Here is a 24,607-nt window from a genome sequence, read left to right as displayed (position 1 = left end):
ATTTCTTTTTTCGTTCACTTTTTTTTTGTTTTCTGAAACCTTTTGGCTCTGTGCTCTGTGCAAATAAACAGCAGCAGGTTCTGTGCAAAAATATGTAGCATAGTTTTTTGCGCAGCCCCTGTGTGTGTGCTTTTGACAGATGCTGGTGAAATTGATTGAAATTTGGCGGGCTCAGCGGATGGGCCATAACTTTATTGCATTGCCAAAAGGCAATTGCATGATGCTTTGTGGCTGAGACAAGGGGAAATTACATTTTCATTACCAGCACACGTTTTTACTGCTGATGTCAATCGCATAAAAAGAAATAAATTCGACATTAAATTAAATATACAAGAAAATCCAATGACAAGTTAAATCAGTAGTAAAAAGTGTAAATTAAAATATGAATTTTATTTAATTTGCAGCTTTACTTTGCCTAAATATTTACGGTATTATAGTTTTGTCCTTCTGCTATGTAAATAATTGACAAAGAATTTCATTATGATCTCAATAGAGAATGGACATAAAGTGTGTCTTTTAAAACAAAACTAAAACAAGCAAGAAAGCAACAATTTAGTGTGAATAAGTTTTGAATAACATAAAAACGGTGTGATATTATTATATATCACAAAGTACTAAAAAAAATACCAAAGTCTATATTTGGTATATTGGTAAAGTACTACATTGAAAATAAAACATAAAGTACAAAATATACCATTTTTGGTATATTGATATACTACTGCAATCGAAATATACCACGGAGTACAAAATATACCGACTTTGGTATATTGATATAGCATCACATTCAAAATATACCATATATTGATATACTATGACATTCAAAATATACCATCTAGTGCAAAATATACCGGTTTTTGGTATAATGATATATTGTTGAGTTCAAAGTATACCAGTTTTAGTGCATTTGTATAGTATAGATAGATATACTGCAGCATTGAAAATATACTATAAATTACAAAATACTACTACTGCAATCGAAATATACCACGGAGTACAAAATATACCGACTTTGGCATATTGATATAGCATCACATTCAAAATATACCATATATTGATATACTATGACATTCAAAATATACCATCTAGTGCAAAATATACCGTTTTTTTGGTATATTGATACATTATTGAGTTCAAAGTATACCAGATTTAGTGCATTTGTATAGTACTATAGATATACAGCATCATTGAAAATATACTATAAATTACAAAATATACCATATAGTCTTAAAACAAAGTTGAAATAATCACATTTTCATAGGAGATCATCACCTGAGATGGTAAATGAACAAGCTAGGTCGCTAATTAAAGCATAAATTCAAAAGGCACTTGAAAACTTTAACAGACATTTTGCTCTCGTCCCTCTAGCGCGCTGTTATGTTAACAGTAATTGAACAGCAGCTTCTGTAAACAAAAGCGATTCAACGTTGTTGCTTGTCGTTATTGTTGTTGTTCTCATTTATTATTTATTTAATTGAAAATGAACTGACTACATTTGACTTTTAAGAGAGAGAGAGAGGGAGACAACGTTCGAGGATGACTCGACAACGACGAGTCTTTTGACGTTGCATGCCACAGGCGAAATGCAGTGCAAAGGAAAGCCAACTGAGCTAATTAAAAAGGCCAAAATGTAAATAAATGACAGTTGACTTTGCCAGCGAAAGTAAGTAAGGGGAGATCAGCACTTTTACTTTCTTTCACTTGTTTATTTCGTTTGCATTTGCAAATCAAACTCTCACTCTCATTCTCATTCTCTCTTTCTCACATATTGAAATTGCGTCAATTTCATACGCTACAATTCAGCTTGAAAATCGCGTCAACATTGAAAAGCGTAAAAAATACACACAAAATCTTTTCCCCTTGGACGCCGCTGCTGCTGCTGCTGATGCCTTGAGGCATTGAAAAGAAAAGAAAAAACAGGAAAGGAAACGAAACGAAATGGAGCCAAAGCCCAAAATGCGGCGTTGTCAGTTCATGGCATGCCCTGCTCTACTTGTTGGTTGCCTGCTCCTGCCCTTAAGCACACACAAAAGAGATGCACAAATACATACACACACACCCGAACACACCCGCACACACATACATACATTCACTCACCTGTGGGTTGTCCTATGAAAGGCAAATTTTAATGCCAACATTGACAGGTAACACCATATGCCCCCAAGTTTACATATACAACAAGTAAAGTAAGCTGCCAACTCCCGTTGAGTGTGCTCGACTCGGCGATACCCGGCTGCAAAGGAACTGTAACTTCTATATTTCAAAGTGAGCATTCAATGAGGTTTTCTTAAATGCCTTTTCCTCGAACAAATCTTTAATAAAAACAGATTCCATTTAATCGAATTAAAATACTATTTTCCTCGAACAAATCTTAAATTGAAACCATTCAACATATTCCCATTTAATGGAGATTTTGAATACTTTTCTTTCCCTAAACAAATCTTATATAAAAACAAATTTCACATTCTCATTTAATGGAGTTTTTGAAAGATTTTTTTACCTTAAACAAATCTTAAATAAAAAAACACTCAATATTTCCATTTAATTAAGTTTTTGATTCAATTTTTGCTTTAGCAGATCTATTTAAGTGTTAAATATTCAAACAATATTCTAACAAACTATAAACAACATTTACCAAAATGTATCTGTCTAAATTTGATACATGAGAATTCACCTTCCTTTTATTCAATTTGTTATATTAGATTCTTATATTTTTTCAGTTTCCAAAATTTTCCCGATTTTTACATTTTTTCATTTTGCAAAATTTTTTCGATTTTTACATTTTTTCAATTTAAAAAATTTTTCGGATTTTTACATATTTTAAATTTCCAAAATTTTCCCGATTTTTACATTATTTCATTTTCCAAAATTTTCCCGAATTTTTTATTTTTTTTTTGTTTAAGTAAAAACTTGAAAATGAACTGAACTCTTTCTTTTTTGTAATATTAAACAATGAAATGAAGTTTTCTCTCCGTTTAAGCATAATTTCTCAACTACAAAATGCTTACCAATAATTTTCTGTTGCCACTGAATTATAATGCCCTTTAACACATACACACATCTGCATATGGTTGTGTATCTGTGTGTGTGTGTGTGCGAGGCAACGAAGCGAATAAGCCACGCTAAAGGGGGAGAGGGATGAGAGCGAAAGGAGCGTGCCAATGTAGCCAGGCACTCAGCCAGTCCACGGCAACTGGGCCAATTGTTGTTGTGTACTAGAAAGAGACAGAGACAGAGAGAGAAAGAGGAAGAGTGTGTTTGAGAGAGACGGAGAGGGAGAGGGGGAGTGAGGGTTGCGCTTCCAACACAATCCTGCTCAACATATCCCCCGTATCTTTTTCGTTTTGTCTTTTACCGTGTATTGATGCGACTGTGTGTGTGTGTATATATCTCGTTATTGGCAGCTTAAGCCGCTTGTGTATGCGTGTGTGTGTGTGTCTGTGTGTGTGGCAACTGCAAAAGCACAAAAATAAAATGAAAACAAATCGAAAAATATTAGCGGCATATTCCCTTTGATTTTTTATTGCGCGATGCTTGTTTTTTTTTGCCATTTTTGCCATTGGCACACACACACACACACACACACACACACACACACACACACACACACACACACACACACACTGGCAGTGTAACCTTGACGAAATATCAGTTAGCGTGTCAAAGTAATGACCACGCGCTGTAAAAGCCACTCACATAAGCTTAAGCAAGTCAGCGTAAAAATGAAAGGGAATGAACTTAAAATAAAAGGAAAATACCCAAAATGTGTCAGTATTCTTTAGATTATAGTCTACACATATTCTGAATTTATACTAAGTAATTTTTTAAAAAATATATTTATTTGCTGCTTTCATTTATGGTATAAAAATATACTGAGTTTATACTATTTATGTTTTGACTACAAACATTTAAAAACTACAAAAAAAGGTTGCATTTAAAGCTTCAAAGTTTTTCAGTATTATTTAGATTATAGTATAAAAATATACTGAATTTATACTATGTAAGTTGCGTTAAAAGCTTGCAAATTTGTTAGTATACTGAATTTATACTGGTTGCATTTAAATCTTCAAAGTTTTTCAGTATTATTTAGATTATAGTATAAAAATATACTGAATTTTAGTATTTTTTTTTTTAAAGTAAAAAACTAGGTTGCGTTAAAAGCTTGCAGTACAAAAATATACTGAATTTATACTGGTTGCATTTAAAGCTTCAAAGTTTTTCAGTATTATTAATATTATAGTATAAAAATATACTGAATTTATACTATGTATTTTTTTTTAAGTAAAAAAAACTACGTTGCGTTAAAAGCTTGCAAATTTGTCAGTACAAAAATATACTGAATTTATACTGGGTATTTAAAAAAGAAAAAAAATAAAAAAAAAATTGTACCAGTATTATTTAGACTAAAGTTTTGACTACAAAATATTTAAAAACTACAAAAAAGGTTGTATGTAAAGCGTTGAAAGCGTTTCAGTATTAGTTAGATTATAGTATAAAAATATATAACAAATTGTTTTTTTTTTTAAATATTTGAAAACTAACAAAAAACCAGGTTACGTTAAAAGCTTTATAAAATATTTACATCACAACTAGAAGTTGCTTGCGAAAAACTTGAATATGCGAGAACTATTTAAAAGCTATTAAATTTGCACGAAGATTTTCAAATATTCATGCATGTAATGAGCTGTGCCTGCAACAACAACAAGAGCAGAAGTGGCAGCAAATAGCAGCTTGTTGCATACATTTAAGCGTGAGAATGAAAATGAAAATGAGAGTGAGAATGAGAATGAGAATGTTGCAAAGTGAAATTCAAAACAATTGAAAGTTGTTGTTGCTTGTTTGAAGAGTTCAATTACACTTCATGTTTGAGATCTCGAGTCGAGTTCTTTTGCCACACACACACACACGTCTCTTGTTAATGGCTTCACTGCGAGTGTGTGTGTGTTGCCAAGTTTTCTTTTATGCTCTTGTTGTTGTTGCGTAAAGTTGTTTGCATAAATAATTTCTATGGATGAGAAGGCGACGCAGTCATTGGAGAGAGCCATGTGAGCCATGTGAACAACAATAACAACAACAACCCAAAAATAACAACCCCACGCATCAAAATTAATGATATTTTAATGTAAAAACAATTCCAGCCACTTAAGCCGCATTCATACCCATTGTCTCTCTCTCTCTCACACTCTCTTTCTCTCCGTGTGTGTGTGTGCGTGTGAGCATTTCAATTTGAAAGCAAAGCCCGTAACGGAGTTGGGTTTTGAGCCCCGGAAAAATGATGGAGAGAAGTTCACTTTCAACCAGAACAAACTAAATAATCCGTCTCCCTTCTGCTTGTTAAAAAACAAGTCGGAAATCTGAAGGCGAAACCAAAACCTTTCGTCTCAGTCCTTCAATTTGACGCCAGCGAAAATCAAATCAAATTTTTGCCAATGAAAATTTAACTGAAATCTAGTGTGGATCGAAAGTTAAAGTAATTTGATTTCATCGATTACGAAACTAATCATAAAAATATTAGCTTTAATTTGACTAAATCGTTTACAGAGCTAATCAAATAATTATTAGCTAACTTGCTTTTATTACTCAACACAACATTTTATTTAATAATAGATTAAATTATGGAATCATACTTGCTTTTATTATCCATGAATTATTTGGAATACTACATTTTAAGATTTCATTTAATTAGAGCCTATGAAAAATATTCTTTAAAATTAACAAAAAAGAATATACAAAAAATAAAAAAAACTACAAACTCAATTAAGTTTTTCAACTTCAACAGATTCGATTTAAGGTCAGAATTTATACAAAATCATTGCTCATAGGGTATCTAGCTAGTCGTGCACATTCGTGTCTAGGACTTTGCCTACTTATTTGGGTCTAGTAATTGTTTGTCCTCGTTGTTGTCATGCGGTTGGCTTTGTTGTCGCTTTTGTGTTGTGCTTGGCTTTCTATCTATGCTTTTTGTTATGTTAAAAAGAAAAGAAAAGAAAAGAAAAGCAGCCACACGAAAGCAACAAGAGTCAGAATCAGAATCAAAAGCAGAAGCACAACTGACACAACAACAACAACAACAACCGAATTGAAGTTTGCCGCTTTGTGTTGCATTATCCGAATATTGCCTGGAGCGCGACCCTTTTTGAATGGCAGCAAAACAATTTCATTTTCATTAGATTTCATTTACCATGGAAATGATTTGCGTAAAATATTATAATTGTGTGTGTGTGTGTGTGTGTGTGAGAGAGAGAGAGAGAGAGAGAGAGAGAGAGAGAATGAAAGCTGTAATACAATTTAAGCATATGGCATTATAAGTGACTTTTACCTCAATTAAAACACATAGAAGCAAGTAAGAAAGCTACAGTCGAGTGTGCTCAACTGTGAGATACCCCGTACATATTGTAAATACAAGTTAAACAATTAATTTTAAAATATACCGAATTCATATACCGCAAAAATACTAAAAATCATTTGGTATATTCATATAACACTACATTCAAAATAAACCATAGAGTGCAAAATACTATAAAACTACCGAAGGCTATATTTGGTATATACCATAGAGTGCAAAATATACTGAATTTTCAGAAAGCTACAGTCGAGTGTGCTCAACTGTGAGATACCCCGTACATATTGTGAATACAAGCTAAACAATTAATTTTAAAATATACCAAATTCATATACCGCAAAAATACTAAAAATCATTTGGTATATTCATATAACACTACATTCAAAATAAACCATATAGTGCAAAATACTATAAAACTGCCGAAGGCTATATTTGGTATATACCATAGAGTGCAAAATATACTGCATTTTCAAATATACCAGATGTTTCCCATACAAAAGTATTTCGTATATAACTTCTACAATTGTTATCCAGAAAAAACTATAGTTATTATTGTTATTGTTATTATCTAGCTTCAAAATGAAGCTTGTTATTCGATTTTTATGAACATGGCTTTATCATATCGGCTGTTGACACTGATCTAGGATTAGAGGTTCATCCTTCTGCCTCGTCCATACAATTCCTTGACGCACAAAGTTCTATAATACCCTTCTATACTATGGGTAACGGGTATAAAAATCATTGCTCATCGTTCATCCTTGTCGTTGTCAAATCTTTAAGTTGCTTCAGCTGGTTCAGCTATAAACCGTCTCTGTTATGATCCTAACTATGCTAAGAGATTGTAATTAAAGGGTTTGTCAACTGGCTCAGCTCAGTTAATCTACTAAAGATCACGCGCTGCACATTGACGAGTATTTTATATATTTGTACTTATTATTGTTGTTGCAAGTATTCTTAAAGTACAGCTCAATAAATCAATTGATGTATGACACATCAAAACAAGAACAGAGCTCTGACTTCTCAAATATCAAAGGCAGCTCTTTGGTAAATTAATGAAATTGCAACCAAAAAAAATACATATACAGTCAGTACAGTCAGGAACTCTGAACTCGGAACAACTTATCCATAAGTGTAATTAAATTTACGGATACGACCTGTTGACTTTCTTGTATTGTTGTTGTTGTTGGTTGTTGTTGACGGAAAGTGTGCTTTGATTTCGCAGCTGAGAAAATCAAAGTCGCAACGCACCCAAAAACAAAAACTGAGCTGCGTTAAAGATCACGAAACAGCAGCAAGTCTGTGTCAATAGGTATTAACACACAAGCCAAGTGCTAAGCTGTGAGTGTGTGCGTGTGTACATATGTGTATGTGTGTGTGTGTGTATGTGTGTGATGTCGTCCGCTCTCTGGAGACTTAACGCTAATTCACTTTTACGCGACTAACAAAATTAATTGCTGACATTTTGCCAATCATACATGGCCCACACACACACACACACATGCGGGGCGTGTTACGTGAATGGGAATGGAAATGTGAACTCGACTCGCAGCAATTGCCAACAAATTTGCCAACTTTGAGTACGTGCTCTTCACGCACACCTTTAACCCACACACGCACCTTGTGACCTGAGCAAGTGTGATTTATATATTGTGTAGCAGTTACTTGCAGACATCGTGTCTGTGTTTTGGGAGTCTCGAAACGCATGAGAAATCGACGACATCATTCGAAATGCGCATAAATTACGCACAGAATGTGTTGTAGCCGCTTTAACGCTGTCTATTGGAGAACCCTCCAATGGTCAATGCCAGCCAACAGGGCATCATCCTGTCTGTCCGTCTGTCCGTTTGCTGCCTGCTCAAGCGTCTAATAGCTATGATTCAATTACGATATCCTGTGGTCGTCATCTTCTCTTCAAGTCTGTGGTCGGTTGCTCTTGCTCTTACTTTAGCTTTAGCTCATGCTGCTGCCGGTTGCCATTTGCGCTAATCAGGTGTAAATTAGGCACACGAAATGATTAGAGCGAACAATCGAGGAGTTCAATCTCAGCATGACATTGATTTAGATTTGCTTGCACTGCTTTATAATAACATTCAGTAGTATCGATAACATATGGATTGATTTAGCTTTAATTCCACTAGTATATAATAATATTTACAATCGATAACATATCGATAAATTTATCTTTGCCTGCATTGTTAAAATTTACTTAAGATATGTGCTGTTTTATATTATCGATTCTTTTTATGAATTTATGTTCGATAACATATCGATAGTAAGGGATATCGATATTTATCATAGTGATAAATATCTTATTAAATTTGTTGCTGAGCACTAACCGCACTTGCCTAAGCACAATTAAACGGTCTGTTTTCTGTTCTCTGTGCTTTTTTGCACTACCGATAACATATCGATACTAACTTGAAACTTCGATTTAAAAGAACAATAATTTTCTGAGCACTATCACCATATTTTGCAACGCATTTGCATGTTTTGCTTTCATTAATTAATTTTTTGAGCCATCGATAACATATCGATAATAATTTGCAGACTCTGATTATCATAATATTAGTTGTTAAGCACTAATCAGCACATTTAAGTTGTCTTGTTTCTAACGCTGCAATTTCTTGCTTTAAACGAGTCGAGTGTTTTGTGCCTTCGATAACATATCGATAGTAATTTTCACACTTGCTTTGAAGCCCAATTTAGTTGCTAATAACTAACAACGTATTCTGTATCGTATTAGTAATCGTTGATTACCTGAGATCTAACACCTAGTTGTTTTTCGAAAATCGATAACATATCGATCAGCATATTTGTTACCCAGATACGTGAATTTATTGTTGTCAATTGTATGCTTCACGTTGGCGTTGGCGCCGCAATCGCTCTTTTTCCTCCATGTAGGCAACAATCGATGCCTTTGTGGGCAAAATGACAACGACAGGCAGCAGTTTCTTGCATTTTTCAAGAACGGGACTCAAGCGCTTGGCTGTAGGATAATCCAATAGTATAATCCCAATATTGGGACGTTTATACAACTTGTGAAAGAACTCTTCAATCTCCGCAAGCGACGTATCTAAGGAATGCAATCAATGTATAACAACAAAAGGAAAGAAGAGAAAAGAACACACCATTTTCGACCATTAGATAATTGCGAAACTTCTGATGGTGATAGCCAATGCCCACAAGCAATAAGCCTAACGCTACTTCCTAAGAAATCATAGTATTTTACAGTATTTTTGTACAGTAGTATTTTACAGTCCACTCACAGTATCCGCGATGATGCCAATGCGTATAACATTCGTCTCTTCGGGCTTTTCCAAATGATCCTCCTCTTCTTTTACGTCTTCTATGAGAGGCTTATTAAGGGGATTGTTGGTGAAGGTGCTCATTTTGTATCTGGATTTTACTTATTGTATAATTTTCTTCGTGTGTGCGTGTAAGTGTGTGTGTGTTCCAAAAATCCAAATGATAACTAACAATTGGAGCAGAGCAAACTTCGATTTTCATTCAAAAGTTTTCCAAAGCCAACCACTTTTGTTTTTCGTTGGATTTTCGTCTTCTACCTCCCTTATTCAAATTTTTCGTTTTCGTTTTTTTTATGACTTTTTAATGAGTTTTCAATAAATGCCGCACACACGCTATGTGTATGTGTGTGTGTGTGGGGAATAGGCAGAGAGCTTAAGGAGCTTTAAACCAGGCGGCTCGTCAAAAAACTGGAACTGAACTGAGCTCAATGGCTGCTTTGTGTTTTGTGGGTGCCAAAATTAGTTTCCTTTTTTCTCTCGTTTCGTATTTTGCATTTATTTTAATTATTAAATTTCGGTGGTACTTCGGCTGAGAGGGCTTTTTGGCATTGGCATTGGCTTTGCCTCGACAAAATTAAGCCCAAAATGAAAATTCAATTATGACATGAGTTTACATATTTTGTATTTTGTATTTTTGGCGTTGTGTAACTTTGGGCTTGTGCTTGGGCTTCGGCTTTGGCTTTAGCTTTGGCTTTGGCTTTAGCCCAGCGGCATCTTTGTGGCCACTTTTAGAAATTTATTAACTGCGACTTAACGAAAATTCGTTTACTTTGCATTTTCCTTTTTTTTTCTACTCTTACTGTTGTTGTCTCTTGTTCCCAGTTGATTAACTCAGCTGCTACACCTCTCTCTCTCTCTCTCTCTATCTCTCTTCCTCTCTGTCATTGAATCCACTTAAGATGCGGCTTAAAGATGGTTTTCAGTTTCGTTTTGGACCTTAGTTAGCAGACTTGCAGTGCAGTGTCATCTTCACTTTTATTAATGTAGAACATAAAATTGACAGAATTTTTTTTACCACCAACAACAGAGGAAAATTGAGCTGATTGTCTCTACTCACATGATTACACAGAAAGAAAATAACGTGGTAACATTAAAAATAACCTCTTTAATCAAGATTGTATAACATCAAAATTGAACCAAGGCTTACTCTTAAATAAAGATCGAAATTATAGAAAAAATGTAGATTGCCAAATCTTGAAACTCAAGATTATAATCTGGTTTCAAGAATGGAAAAAATCTCAAAATTAAACCACGAAGGCAAAATCTTAAATCAAGATCAAACGCTCGAAAATTTAGATTGAATATCAGAAAAGGTTCTAGTTTAAAGGAAGGGAAGAAACATGAAGAAAATTCTTTTTTTTTCTAGACTTACAATTATATCTTTAATCGAAGCAAATTTGTAATCCTAAAATGAAAATTTAGCATACAAATTTTGATTTCAGATTTTCTTGACATACAAATTTTATTTCAAGATTATAAATCTAGTTTTAAATCAATCTCTTTTCCTCTCTGTGGGTAATAAAAAAACACTTTAAACATTTCTATTTTATTCTAAATTTGTTACCTAACAAATCCATTTACAATTGCAAGACTTAATTGCTTGCCTGCTCCCCTTCTGCCACAAATATTATTAGACGACAAAAGGCAAACAACAACTCGAGAAGCAATAATTACGATTGAGCTTGTTGTTGTTGTTTAAGGTGAACTAAAGTATACACAACAGCAGTTGAAGCAGCAGCTTTCATTAGATGAAAGGCTGCAAATAGCAGTTATTGCTTAGAGGGATATTTTATTTTTGTATTTGGTTCGTCCCAAATGTCTTCAATCACATTGCTATAAATAGCTGCCTCTGTCTCTGTCGCCTCTTGCTTATTTGCTTATTAACTACGAGCCCTGTCGACTGTCAGGACATCTGATTAATCTAGCCACACGCCAATGCATGCAATCAAGAGCAGAAATGATGCCTGCTGGGGGATGATGATGATGATGAAAGTGGGCAACATGTGGCAAACAAAACTCAGTCAAAGTTCAAATTGTGCCAACAAACAAACAGACAGACAGAGAGAATTTGCTTTGCCACACGATTGATGTTGTTTTTTGGTTTCATTTCTTGCTTTTGCTTTTGCCAAACTCAACAAGCAACGTTAACAAGTTAGTCCCGAACACAACCGCAGACACAACTGAACCACAGAGAGGCACTGTGAAAAAGTTGTGCAAAAACCTGATCAAATGCATTTGACAGCCAAGACATTGACCACAAGCGAGCTTAAATTGAACAATAGTTAGATACCCTATAATAAAGAAAATGTGAAAATAGGGAGAAACTTTCAAGAAAAAAAAAATAAAATGAATACAGTATTTCAATACGAGATACAACAAATAGCTAAATACCCAAGAAAATTTAATAGAATTCATAATTCATGAACATCATTTGGATACCCTACAATTAGGAAAATATAAATTTATAGTAAGCTATAGAAATATGAAGAAACTTTCACAGATGAAAATGATATACTCTAAATATCAAATATAATTATTAATTAATTATACCCTACAATAAAGAAAATGTGAAAATAGGGAGAAACTTTCAAGGAAGGAAAAAATGAAATGAATACAGTATTTCAATACGAGATACAACAAATAGTCTGGAAAATCAAATAGAATTCATAATTCATAAACATCAGTTAGAATATTTCAAAGTAGAGAATGAAATGAATGCAAAATACAAGAGACAGTCAAATACGCTGAAAAATCTAATAGAACTTATAATTCATGAACAATACTCGTAGTTGGATACTCTACAATCAAGAAAATTTGAATTTATAGCAAGACATAAAAACTGGAGTCAAATTTTTAAAGAAAAGAATGAAATGAGTGCACAATCTAACACAAAAACAAGTAAGAAAGTTACAGTCGAGAGTGCTCGACTGTGAGATACCCGCTACTCATTTTTAATAAAGGCAAAATATTGCGGTATCATTTTCAAAATATACCGAAAATACTAAAAAAAATACTTTAAATATAACAAATGGTATGTTTGATATATCGATATAGTACACCATTCAAAATATACCATAGATGGCACAATGTACCAGATTGTCAGCCAAAGTAACTAAGACTCCTAGTAAGTAGGCGTTTTTGCCCATACAAAAGTATTTCTTTAATAACCTCCACAATTTTTATCTGATCGTAACCAAATTTTCAGGAATCATAACTACTACAGTAATTATTGTATGTACCGAAATTCGCAACTCTAGCTTTAAAATTATGCTTCTTATTCGATTTTTTTGATTTGCGGGGGCGGAAGTGGGCGTGGCAAAAATTTGAAACAAACTTGATCTGCGTGCAAACATAACAAATGCTGTCGAAAATTATAGCTCTATCTCTTATAGTCTCTGAGATCTAGGTGTTCATACGGACGGACGGACGGACGGACGGACAGACGGACATGGCTAGATCGTCTCGGCTGTTGACGCTGATCAAGAATATATATACTTTATAGGGTCGGAGATGCCTCCTTCCACCTGTTACATACATTTCCTGCCGGCACAAAGTTATAATACCCTTCTACCCTATGGGTAGCGGGTATAAATATAAAAGACAGCTAAATATCCTGGAAAATCGAAAGGGATTCATAATTCGAGAGTTCTAAGCAACTGTCAAATATCCTTTAATTAATGATGACGAGGTTGTCAGCACTTTTTTTTGGATGAAAATGTGAAATATAAGTTTTTGCTGACAAGCCGCTTAATATACTTTGATTTTCATTTTGTTTTGTTGACAGGCGCCATTCGGGTATTGAGTGTGACCTCTGGAGCTCAGTTTGATGCCTCGCACAACAAGTAAATTGTGTGTGTGAGTGTGGAAAAATATTCTAAACAATAAATGCCGCAACAAGAGCTCATCCTAAAAGGGTTTTTTTTTATTTTTGTGTTACCCCAGTTGCCACAACATGTTGCATGCACATGGAATGGAAATACCAAGTCGAGAGCGAAAGCCACAAAAGCATACTGACAGCAAAAATTATTATGTTCAAAGTGAATATTACGTTAACCGTAACAAGGGTCGTTGAAGCACACACACACACACACACACACACACACACACACACAGACGAACAGACAGACAGTCAGACATTCAGACGAAGAAAAACGCACAGTTACAAGTTGTTGAACATGTGGCAAATGTCTTCGTTTTCATCTCCCATTTCCCATTTCCTTTTCCCATCTTTTGCAAGAAATTTGCTGCGAGTTGAAGTATGAACTCGTGTGCCATTGAGTATATAATTCGTTTGCCAGACTACTATTTTGTAAATCTTCTGGGACGGCAACAAGCACACAAAACACAACTCAACTCAACTCTTTTGCCCCCCAAAAAAACGAAGAGAAGAGAAAATAGCTTGAGGCCATGGCCATGAAAAACTATGCAGCAGCAAAGTATTTAAAGTGTTTAGTCAAGTTTAGCTGGAAATCATACAATTACAACATACACAGAATACCCAATTATGGTATTATGCTATGCCAAAGCTACTTGACTTAAAAGTATTTACGGTTTACGGTTTGTTTTCGTTTAAGTTGTAGCTGTAATGCAGTGGCAAATGTTACTTGAAATTGTTGCTTGAAAAGTAATTTTCGTACTTTGAAAATTACTTTTTAAAATGGGATTAAACACATGACATTATTTATTTAATATTCAACTACAAAGTAAGAAAGAATTGAGTGTGTTTTATTTTAAAATATACTAAAAATAGTATACCAAATTAAACTAAAATATATTAAAAATATCATATTTGGTATATTAATATACTATTACATTCAAAATATTGTTGGTTGTAATTTCGATAGTAGCAAAAAATAGTATACCAAAAATATCACTAAAATATACCAAGGGCTATATTTGGTATATGAATATACTAAAACATTTAAAATATACCATCGAGCACATAATATGTCAGATAATAATTTTGCAATTAAGAAAAATAATATACCGAAAAATACTAAAATATACCAAATGTTATATTTGGTATAACATATGAATATACTAGTACATTCCAAATATACCATAAAGTAAAACAATATTCAAAATTTTAATTTAAAAGTAAGAAAAATAATATACCGAAAAATACTAAAATATACCGAGGGCTATATTTGGTATATAAATATGCTATAACATTTAAAATATACCATCGAGCAGATAATATGTCAGGTAATAATTTTGCAATTAATAAAAATAATATACAGAAAAATACTAAAATATACCAAATGTTATATTTGGTATAACATAAGAATATACTAGTACATTCCATATATACCATCAAGTAAAACAATATTCAAGATTTTAATTTAAAAGAAAGAAAAATAATATACCGAAAAATACTAAAATATACCAAGGGTTAGTTTGGTATACTACCATCAAATTATGAACTTTCAAAAGTGAGCAAATGACATTTTTTCCGCAAATATCGAACACTTGTATTTATTAAAGCATATCTATTAGTTGTACTTGCCGCTTGTTGTTTACACTCTAGAGCATAGGACAGAACAGCAAATGAGCATAACAACATTTGCATACGCTGGCAACAATAGCAACGAAAATGTTGTTGACTATTTTATGAGTTCCAATGTTGGTTGCAGCACCCAAAATCTGCTTTCCAATCCCCTCGCCACACACCACTATGAAAAGTGCTTGCAATGGTCACACACACAAACACACACGCACACACACACACACAAACACACACAACAAATCCTTCAAAACACACGAACACACACACAGAGAGACATAAGCCTAAGCCTGTTCCTTTTTGTGGGTTTTGTCCTTGTTCCAATGTGTGTGTGTGTGTGTGTGTGTGGGTCAAATGTGGTGCAGCTTTAATAAAAGCACAAATTGCGTAAGCCACCAACAACCATTAATAACTTTTGTACACCTGCACGCACCCAAAACAGATGCTGGACCACACAGTCACAATGGCAGAAACAGCGACAGAGAGCGAGGTGAAGTGAGGAAACGGACTGCTAAAGCGGCACACAGGTCGTATGCTCAATTTCATTGTGGGAACAACAGCCTGATGTGTGTGTGTGTGTATGTGTGTGTGCGTAAGTGTGGCAATTGTTTGCCTTTTGACGTCTGCAGCTACTCCACATGGCAGATACAGAAACAAACATACGCCAAAACAGTCAAAAGTGCAGTTCCATTAATTCCCTGTAAAAAAAATGGTTTATAATTTCTTTGCTAGCAAGAATAACAGTCGAAATCTGTTTCTCAAGAAAGGAATTTAAATGATACTTTAATTTAAATATACTGAAGACTACATTTGGTATATGAATATACTGTAACATTCGAAATGTGCCAAAGCGTACAAAATATGCCAGATTGTAATTTCGAAAGTTAGAAAAATAGTGTATCCAAAAAATACTAAAATATACCAAAGAGTATATTTAGTATATGAATATACTGTTATACAAATACAAATGACTTTCGTTCCTTTCAATTTCAAGTAGGAAAGCTAGAGTCTAGTGTGTTTCCTCCACGGTGTAAGGTATTATTCTTATAATATATCAAAATATACTGAAGACTATATTTGGTATATGAATATACTGTAACATTCGAAATGTGCCATAGCGTACAAAATATGCCAGATTGTAATTTCGAAAGTTAGAAAAATAGTGTATCCAAAAAATACTAAAATATACCAAAGACTATATTTGGTATTTGAATATACTGTAACATTCGAAATGTGCCATAGCGTACAAAATTTGCCAGATTGTAATTTCGAAAGTTAGAAAAATAATGTATCCAAAAAATACTAAAATATACCAACGACTATATTTAGTATATGAATATACTGTAACATTCGAAATGTGTCATAGCGTACAAAATATGCCAGATTGTAATTTCAAAAGTTAGAAAAAAAATTTATCCAAAAAATACTAAAATATACCAAAGACTATATTTAGTATATGAATATACTGTAACATTCGAAATGTGCCATAGAGTACAAAATATGCCAGATTGTAATTTCGAAAGTTAGAAAAATAGTGTATCCAAAAAATACTAAAATATACCAAAGACTATTTTTAGTATATGAATATACTGTAACATTCGAAATTTGCCATAGCGTACAAAATATGCCAGATTGTAATTTCGAATGTATCCAAAAATACTAAAATATACCAAAGACTATATTTAGTATATGAATATACCGCTACATTCAAAATATACCAGTGCATTCCAAATATAGAGTGCAAAATATGATTTATTATTTTAATAATAATAATACAAAAAGTGATTCAAACAAATTATTCTTGAACTGTAATACGAGTAGAGCACTTCACTTTCTCTTTGTTTACTTATTCCAGGGTATTACGCACTCAGCATGAGCACATTTTGTGTGCGAGTGTGTGTGTGTTGGCTGCTGCCTTTTAATTATTGATTTCAACACTGAGGTGATTAATATTTTGCGAAGCAAGCCTCGGTCGAAACAGAAAACGAAATGGCCCAAAGCGACAGCCGTTGATTGTTTTTATTTGGCGCCATAATTGCATTTCCTTGTTAAACACACATTGTGTATGCGTGTGTGTGTGTGTGTTTGTGTGTGGATGTAGTGCATCATTAAACGCCGCGGGTTAAATGACATGCAACTTTAACTGCAATTCGATTTCTTAATGCTTAACAATCAGCTTTAAAGCAACAGCAGCGCCCTCTAGCGTACAGATTTGCCGCCCTTTATAAAAGATATACTTTTTTATATTCATGGCAGATATATTTAGTTTTTCTTGCCGTTTCTCTCCTGTGTTGTTTTCGATTAAACGCAGCACACAACTTTACTTTACTTTGCTGTGGCATTAGATCGTTTTTTTCTTACTTTTCTATTTTTTTTTGTCGTTTCATGAAATGGAAAAAGTTGCTAGCTGTCGCGGCATGCGGTTTTCCTTTTGGCGAGTAGTTTTCCCCCAACAGGCAAAAGTGTGTGTCACAGCTGCGAGCAGCTTGCATTTGTAATTACAACTTTAAATTGCACAAAATGAAATTTAATTAGCGCAAAACGATAGCCAAGTACTTTTTGCTCAACTGTTGCTCAATTGATTGTTGTCTCGCTCTCTCGCTCTCATCCATCAAGAGGAGCGCCCGAAAATGTATGCTACGATTTTTGTTTGTTTTTTATCACCTGCTACCCACAGGGTAGAAGGGTATTATAACTTTGTGATGACAGGAAATGTATGAAACAGGGAAAAGGAGGCATCTCCGACCCTATAAAGTATATACATACATACTACTTAATATTCTTGATCAATAGGTCTTAGTTGCTTTGCCTGACAGTTTGGTATATTTTGCATTCTATGGTATATTTCGAAAGGTATATACCGAATTAATCGATCGCGTGTTTTAATATTTTTGCGGTATATTATTCAGCATATTTCAGTATAATTTTGGTATATTATTTAATGTATTTTATATTTCGAAAGGTATATACCGAATTAATCGATTGTGTGTTTTAATATTTTTGCGGTATATTATTTGGTATATTTCAATATAATTTTGGTATATTTTTTGATGTATTTTATATTTCGAAAGGTATATACCGAAATAATCGATCGTGTGTTTTAATATTTTTGCGATATATTATTCGGTATATTTCAGTATAATTTTGGTATATTATTTTGATGCATTTTGGTATATTTTTGTTTATATTCAATGTGTGCCACGTACTTTCCAGTTGAATATGACCTCATGTATTCTTAGTGTATTTTGATATATTATTCGGTATACCATTTGGTATATTTAGTATATTTTTTATTCGAAATATATACCGGGTATCTCACAGTCGAGCACATTAGACAGCACTTTTCTTACTTATTTTTTTTTGGGCTGTGACACTCAAATAACAGCTTGTGTAAGTAGGTAGAGAATAGCTTGGCAAATATAATGCACAACGGGCGCAAATTACTTGCCTTTCTTTCTGCTCTCTCCTCACCGGGCTTTCCCCCCCTCTTCACAATTTACATACATGTGTGAGACTGTGGAAAAGTTATTTTCTTTTTGTGCGGTTGTTGTTGCTGTTGTTGTTGTTGTTGTGTTTTGGGGACGCAAAGCATCAATCTTCCTCCATCATTGTCAGGGACCGATGACGATGGCGATGACGATGACACAGCATCACCCACAACTCCCGCACACACACACACACACACTTACAGACACCCCTTGTAAGCACACAAAATAAATGAAATATCATTGAAGCCATTTCATAAATGTAGCAACAAATATTTTCGCTTTTTTTTCACCACCTCAAATAATAAATTAATTATTCATTTACACAACCATCAATATTAATTTAATGTAAATATACCCAGCAATCATTAAACATAGAAATGAAGGCGCATATTCGACGCACAACTTGAACACAGCAATATTTCTACAGGGTAACTGCAAGTCGTGCAATGTTTATACATAAACACACAAAAAGGCTTAAGTTGCTAGCAATTTTTTTGATGAAATTAATACTTGTATGCATTTTAGATGAGAATTGATTGATTCAATTACAAACATAAATTCCATAATGAAAAACCAAATTAATTATATGTTATGCATACATATTTATTTACGCTTCACATATGTATTTATTTCATAGAATTTATTAAGCATATTTATGCTGCAACATTGACATAAGATTACACAAATTTAAAATTCGAATTTACGTTGCTTTACTTGCTAACCATTTGCATCTATAACGATTTTGTCTTTGGAAGCAAATCATTTAAGTGCAAATTGTTTACAAGTGAAAGTCACTTCAGCTGTGCTGCAATTGCATTCGCCAAAACTTTGTTTAGATTAGACTTCAAGTGTAGCAAAAAATAACAAACTACTCGTAAATACATATATTAAGTGAATGCAACATTTATGGACAAATCATATGCTCATACTTTCTTCTTCTCTGCTTTTACTTTCGTCTGTTCTCTGTTTTTTTTTTCGCCCCTGTTTTTGGGACACAAAGTTGAGTTGAGTTGAGTTGAGTTGAGTTGCTCGTCGTATAGAAACTCATAATTTTAATGCAATAATTCACTTAGCTCGGCGTTGCCTGCATAAACAAATTGAAAAACTTTTTCCAGCAGCTTTCACTTTACACTTCTTCTTCTGTGTGTGCGAGTGTGTGCGCTTACGTTTTTCATCTCCCTCTCTCTCTCTCATCATGGCATATTTCCGCACTACTGAAATGCTCAAGGCATGCACATGGTTCTCTCTTGCCCCCCAACGTTTCCTTTTAACTTACATATGTATACGCATGTCTGTCCCGAAAAGTTTTATTTGCTTCGTTCTCTGCTTTTTTTTTACTTTTTTTGCCAAACGAGTTTCAAGTGTATTTAGTTACCAGAAACCACAGCAACAGAAAAAGGCAAAAAAAAAAAAATACAAGAGTGAGAGTGAGAGAGAGTGGAATAAAAACAGTAAAGGAACCACAACGACCGCAACCACAAATAACCTGACTATTTCATATTTAAGTGCAGCATTCAAAATGATGAATTTCCCAGCGACTTTCGAGGGGCTTAGCAAAGTTTTAAGCTCAATACCCACAAAAACTTTCGAATTCCGTCATGTGTTCCCAAAAACGTCAAGAGGAATTGAAGGTAACTTTCAAAAAGAGACAGCAACAGAGAGAGATAGAGAGAGAGAGAGAGAGAGAGAGAGTAAAAGAGATAGTAAAAGAGACTTATGCAATAAGTGCTGGATGGAGTTAACACAGCAAGCACAAAAAGTTGTTTGTCAAATGCAATTTGGGTGAAATTGTAGCGAAAGAGATTTGAGTAAAAACTTAAACTGAAAATCGCCGACAAACCAAAAAATAAGTAATAAAACCGTCGGGTGTACTCGACTGTGAGACACCCGCTACCACATGTGAATAAAAGTAAAACAGTGTGGCATTAATTTTAAAATATACCAAATTAATATACTGAAATAATATTAAAAGTATACCAAAGGCTGCATTTGGTATATATGCATAGAACTACATTCAATACAAAATAGTATACCAAAATTTTAAAATATACCAAATTAATATACTGAAATAGTATGAAAAGTATACCAAAGGCTGCATTTGGTATATTTGCATAGAACTACTTTGAATACAAAATAGTATTATAAAATTTTAAAATATACCAAATTAATATACTGAAATAATATGAAAAGTATACCAACGGCTGCATTTGGTATATTTGCATAAAACTACATTCAATACAAAATAGTGCGGTAATAAATTGAAAATATACCAAATTAATGTATTTTTTTCAAAATAAATCATAAATTGCAAAATATACCGGATTGATTGATGAAGAATATATAGTAGGATCGGAGATGCCTCCTTCTGACTGTTGCTTACATATCCAGCGAACACTAAGTCATCATACCCTTCTACCCTTATGAGTAGCGGGTATAAAAATAAATGATGAGGGACCCAGAGCATGGAAATCACTTTGAGCTACATAAACGACCATTTAAATGCAGCACACACACACACATACAGTTGCTGCCCAGTTAATTGAATTCAGTGTTGTCCTACACACACACACACACACACACATACTCACTTAGACACACCAACATAGAGACAACACCCAATATCTTAGGCGCTTTTACCTGAGCACACAGCGGCATTATTTTTTTCTTCTCTTAAAATTTTGTTTGCACTTGAGCTTAGGTCGAGTCCCAAAATAAAAAAAGAGCCCTGATGAACCCCTGAAGAAGCACAAGAAGAAGAAGAAGAAGCAGAAGGTCTTCCACTTTCCACTTTCCACCACTCATCAAAAAATCTGCGCTGCGGCGTCAGCACGGAACCAGCTAAATATTTCTATCAAATTTCAATTTGTTGAAATTTGTTTTTTACAATTTCGTGAGGGCGATTTACAGAGACAGAGAGAAGGCAATTTCAAGTGGGAATGGGAGTGGGAGTGATGCAGAGTGGAGCAGAGTAGAGTGTGAGGGGTTGAAAGCCGCCTGCCACATAATTAAGCTGCGTTTCAAACTTCAACGAAAGCCCACAAAAGCCAAACGAAGCGCTCAGAGGCTGTAATTAGAAATCCGCATAAGAAATACAACAACTAAATATGGTGAACGAAAATAAAAAATATATACAGATATACTGAATATATATATATGTATATACAGTATATAGTACATACATAATTAATTACCGCTCGCGGTTTTTGGAGAGTTTGTTGTGCCTGGGCTTAAATGGCATTTAAATTGCTGGCAAAGTTTCAACTATGTAGCAAGTGTTTGGTTTTATCTGCGATGCTAATTACCGGACACTTCTCTATCCAGGGTGGCAGCATTACGACAGTTGAACATTCTCCCCAAAAAAATTATGACCGACGCTCTGCGGTGGCACTTAAGCCGCATTAAATACGGATTTTGTTTACATTTTTACTCATTACTTTGACGGCAACAGCAACAGCAAAACATTGACACAAATCCAGCTAATTTGTTTGCATCCACGTCGTCTGGCCTCCTGTCTATGTCTCTGCCTCTGCCTCTGCCACCCAGGTGGTCGCTACTTTCTCTCTAATAATAATGGTCAGCAACAGTGCCTACCAATGCTCACGCTCCACTAGCGACAATCCCGTCAACAGACTTCTACAGCGCAGCTCAGCTGAATAGAAATAAGCAGCATTAATTCAGACATTGGAGGAAAGGAAAAGACAGTTGAAGAAAATCAAATAAAAAAGGCAAAAGAAATCATTAATCATTAATAAGTGAACATACATTTCAAAATTATAAATCAGGAAAATTAAATTAAAAAATATGAATTAAGTAAGACAGTCAATATAAAAATGACAAACTAAAAGATGATGAAAAGTAATCAAATAATTAATTTAACGAGTAAAAAAGTCGAGTGTGCTTGACTGTCAGATACCCGTTCTCCATGTTGGATAAAAGCAAAAAAAAGCGGTTTTAATTTTAAATATACCAAATTCAAATACCGAAAATATACCAAAAATACTATCGTATGGACAAAAACTTTATTAATATATCCAATATAGTAGCTTTTGGTATATATTTATTATTTTTGCGGTTTTTATTTTGGTATATTTAAAAACAAATACCGCACTGTTTTGCTTTTATTCAAAATGTGTAAACCTATAATAATAAAAAATATACCATATATTTAGTATATCGATTAAGTGCATTCGAACCCTTTAAAATAAAATTAAAATATACCAAATAATATACCACATGATAATAAAAAATATACCAAAGACTATATTTGGTATATCGATTAAGTGCATTCGAACCATTTAAAATAAAATTAAAATATACCAAATAATATACCACATAATAATAAAAATATACCAAATACCATATTTGGTATATCGATTTAGTGCATTCGAAAAATATCATAGATGTCTAAATATACCAGATTGTCAACCAATGCAAGTAAGACTTGCTTGCATTATTTATCAAAGTGAATATAATATATATAATATTTCTCAAAATGAATGCGTTTCCTTCACTATTTGCTTGACCCGCACTGTGGCTTGGCCAATGACTAGACACATCCCTAAATATAATATAGTATATTTTTCTGAGTATATGTTCAAGTTCAGAGGGCAGAGCGCAAAGTGGACGGGGATCAAAACAGCATTGAATTTCCGCTTGTGTTCATACAATTTTTCGTTTTTTTTTCTGTCTTATTCTTTTTGTGTTCCGCATTTCCCCATTTCCCCATTTCCACACCTGTTAGCGTGGCAAACTGTTGCCAGGCACGATACCCTGTGTGAATGAGAAGCTAGCAACGAGATATGAACACTTAGAGAATTGCAAATTCAAGTCAAAATTAAGTTTATAATTGCAAATACAGGGTAGCTGCAAGTCGAGTATTCTGCGTGTTTGTTTTTGTCGCTGGCTCCGGAGGCTGAGAAACTGTTGCGTGGCGAACTGTGTAACGCTGGACACCTGCCGCTCAGTTAGTTGCCTTTATCCCACTTTTGCTGACGCACACACTCGTACACTCACACACATGAGCAGGCACACACACACACACACACACACACACACACACACACACACACACACACACACACACACACACACACACACACACACACACACACACACTCTCTGCAGGCGAGGCACTAATTGCATCGTTAGCGAATTTTCGAACTGGGCTTTTGCTTCGCTTCTTCCTCTTGGCGCCTCTTCCCCTCTCTCTCTCTCTCTCTCTCCTTCCACCTCTCCCTACTTCTCTGTCTATGCCTGTTCGCGTTGCTTTTAGTTGCTTATTCGCAGGCATCGACTCTGCTTTTGCCTTTTCCTTTTGCCTTTGCCGCCCATATGCACTTATTTATTTATTTACTTATTTATGAACTTTATGGGCGACCCACTTCGTTATTGATTGCCATTGCCCCTCGGTAGCTCCTCGATGTTTGCTTTTGAGACACACACACACACACATACACACATGCGAACTCAGTACTTTAATACCCTGTACTTCTTGTTGATGGCGCAATTTTCAGCATGTCAATTGACATAACTTTGATCAAAATCTAATCGATTTTCCCTTTTTTCAAGGGAAATCCCATTCTTCCTTTTTGGGTTTAGACGGCATTGCTCTAAGGGATTGCCAATACATAGAATATGTCTAAAGATTGGTTCATTCTTTTGTTAATGAACTAAAAATTAAACTAATTATGACTGTCTCCATACTCAGGCTCAACAATTCATTAATAATATAAAAATCAATCTTAAATTTTACTTATTTTCAAATGTAGTATTTAATACAAGGTTCAATATAATTCTTTTGCTTTACTTTTATTACGGAAAAGCCTTGAAATTTTAGGAATTTTTGTCAACTGCTTATTATTGAATACATTGAAAGTGTTCTTACAATACAAATCGAGAACTGATGATTTTTTCAGAATATAAGGTATTCTTAGGTTAGCCATAAACAAAATCGAAGCAAAATAATGCGAAA

General features: G+C 34.1%; 1 protein-coding gene and 1 long non-coding RNA gene across 2 annotated transcripts in view; one reads left to right on the top strand and one right to left on the bottom strand.

The window, feature by feature from the left end:
* The window catches only part of LOC117570962 (uncharacterized), a 77,775-nt gene that overhangs the window by 14,960 nt on the left and 38,208 nt on the right, over positions 1–24,607 (top strand). The window lies entirely within an intron of this gene.
* Positions 8,461–9,819, bottom strand: LOC117565226 (V-type proton ATPase subunit F). The gene is made up of 3 exons (XM_034244237.2): positions 9,607–9,819; positions 9,469–9,547; positions 8,461–9,413 (listed from the first exon to the last, which is right to left on the bottom strand). The coding sequence occupies exons 1-3, from the start codon at positions 9,727–9,729 to the stop codon at positions 9,184–9,186; spliced, it is 432 nt and encodes a 143-aa protein (XP_034100128.1). The 5' UTR covers positions 9,730–9,819; the 3' UTR covers positions 8,461–9,183.

Source organism: Drosophila albomicans, chromosome X, assembly GCF_009650485.2.
Source record: "Drosophila albomicans strain 15112-1751.03 chromosome X, ASM965048v2, whole genome shotgun sequence".
Taxonomy (NCBI): domain Eukaryota; kingdom Metazoa; phylum Arthropoda; class Insecta; order Diptera; family Drosophilidae; genus Drosophila; species Drosophila albomicans.
Note: the sequence above shows the minus strand (reverse complement) of the source record. Positions and strands in the feature narration are given on the sequence as shown.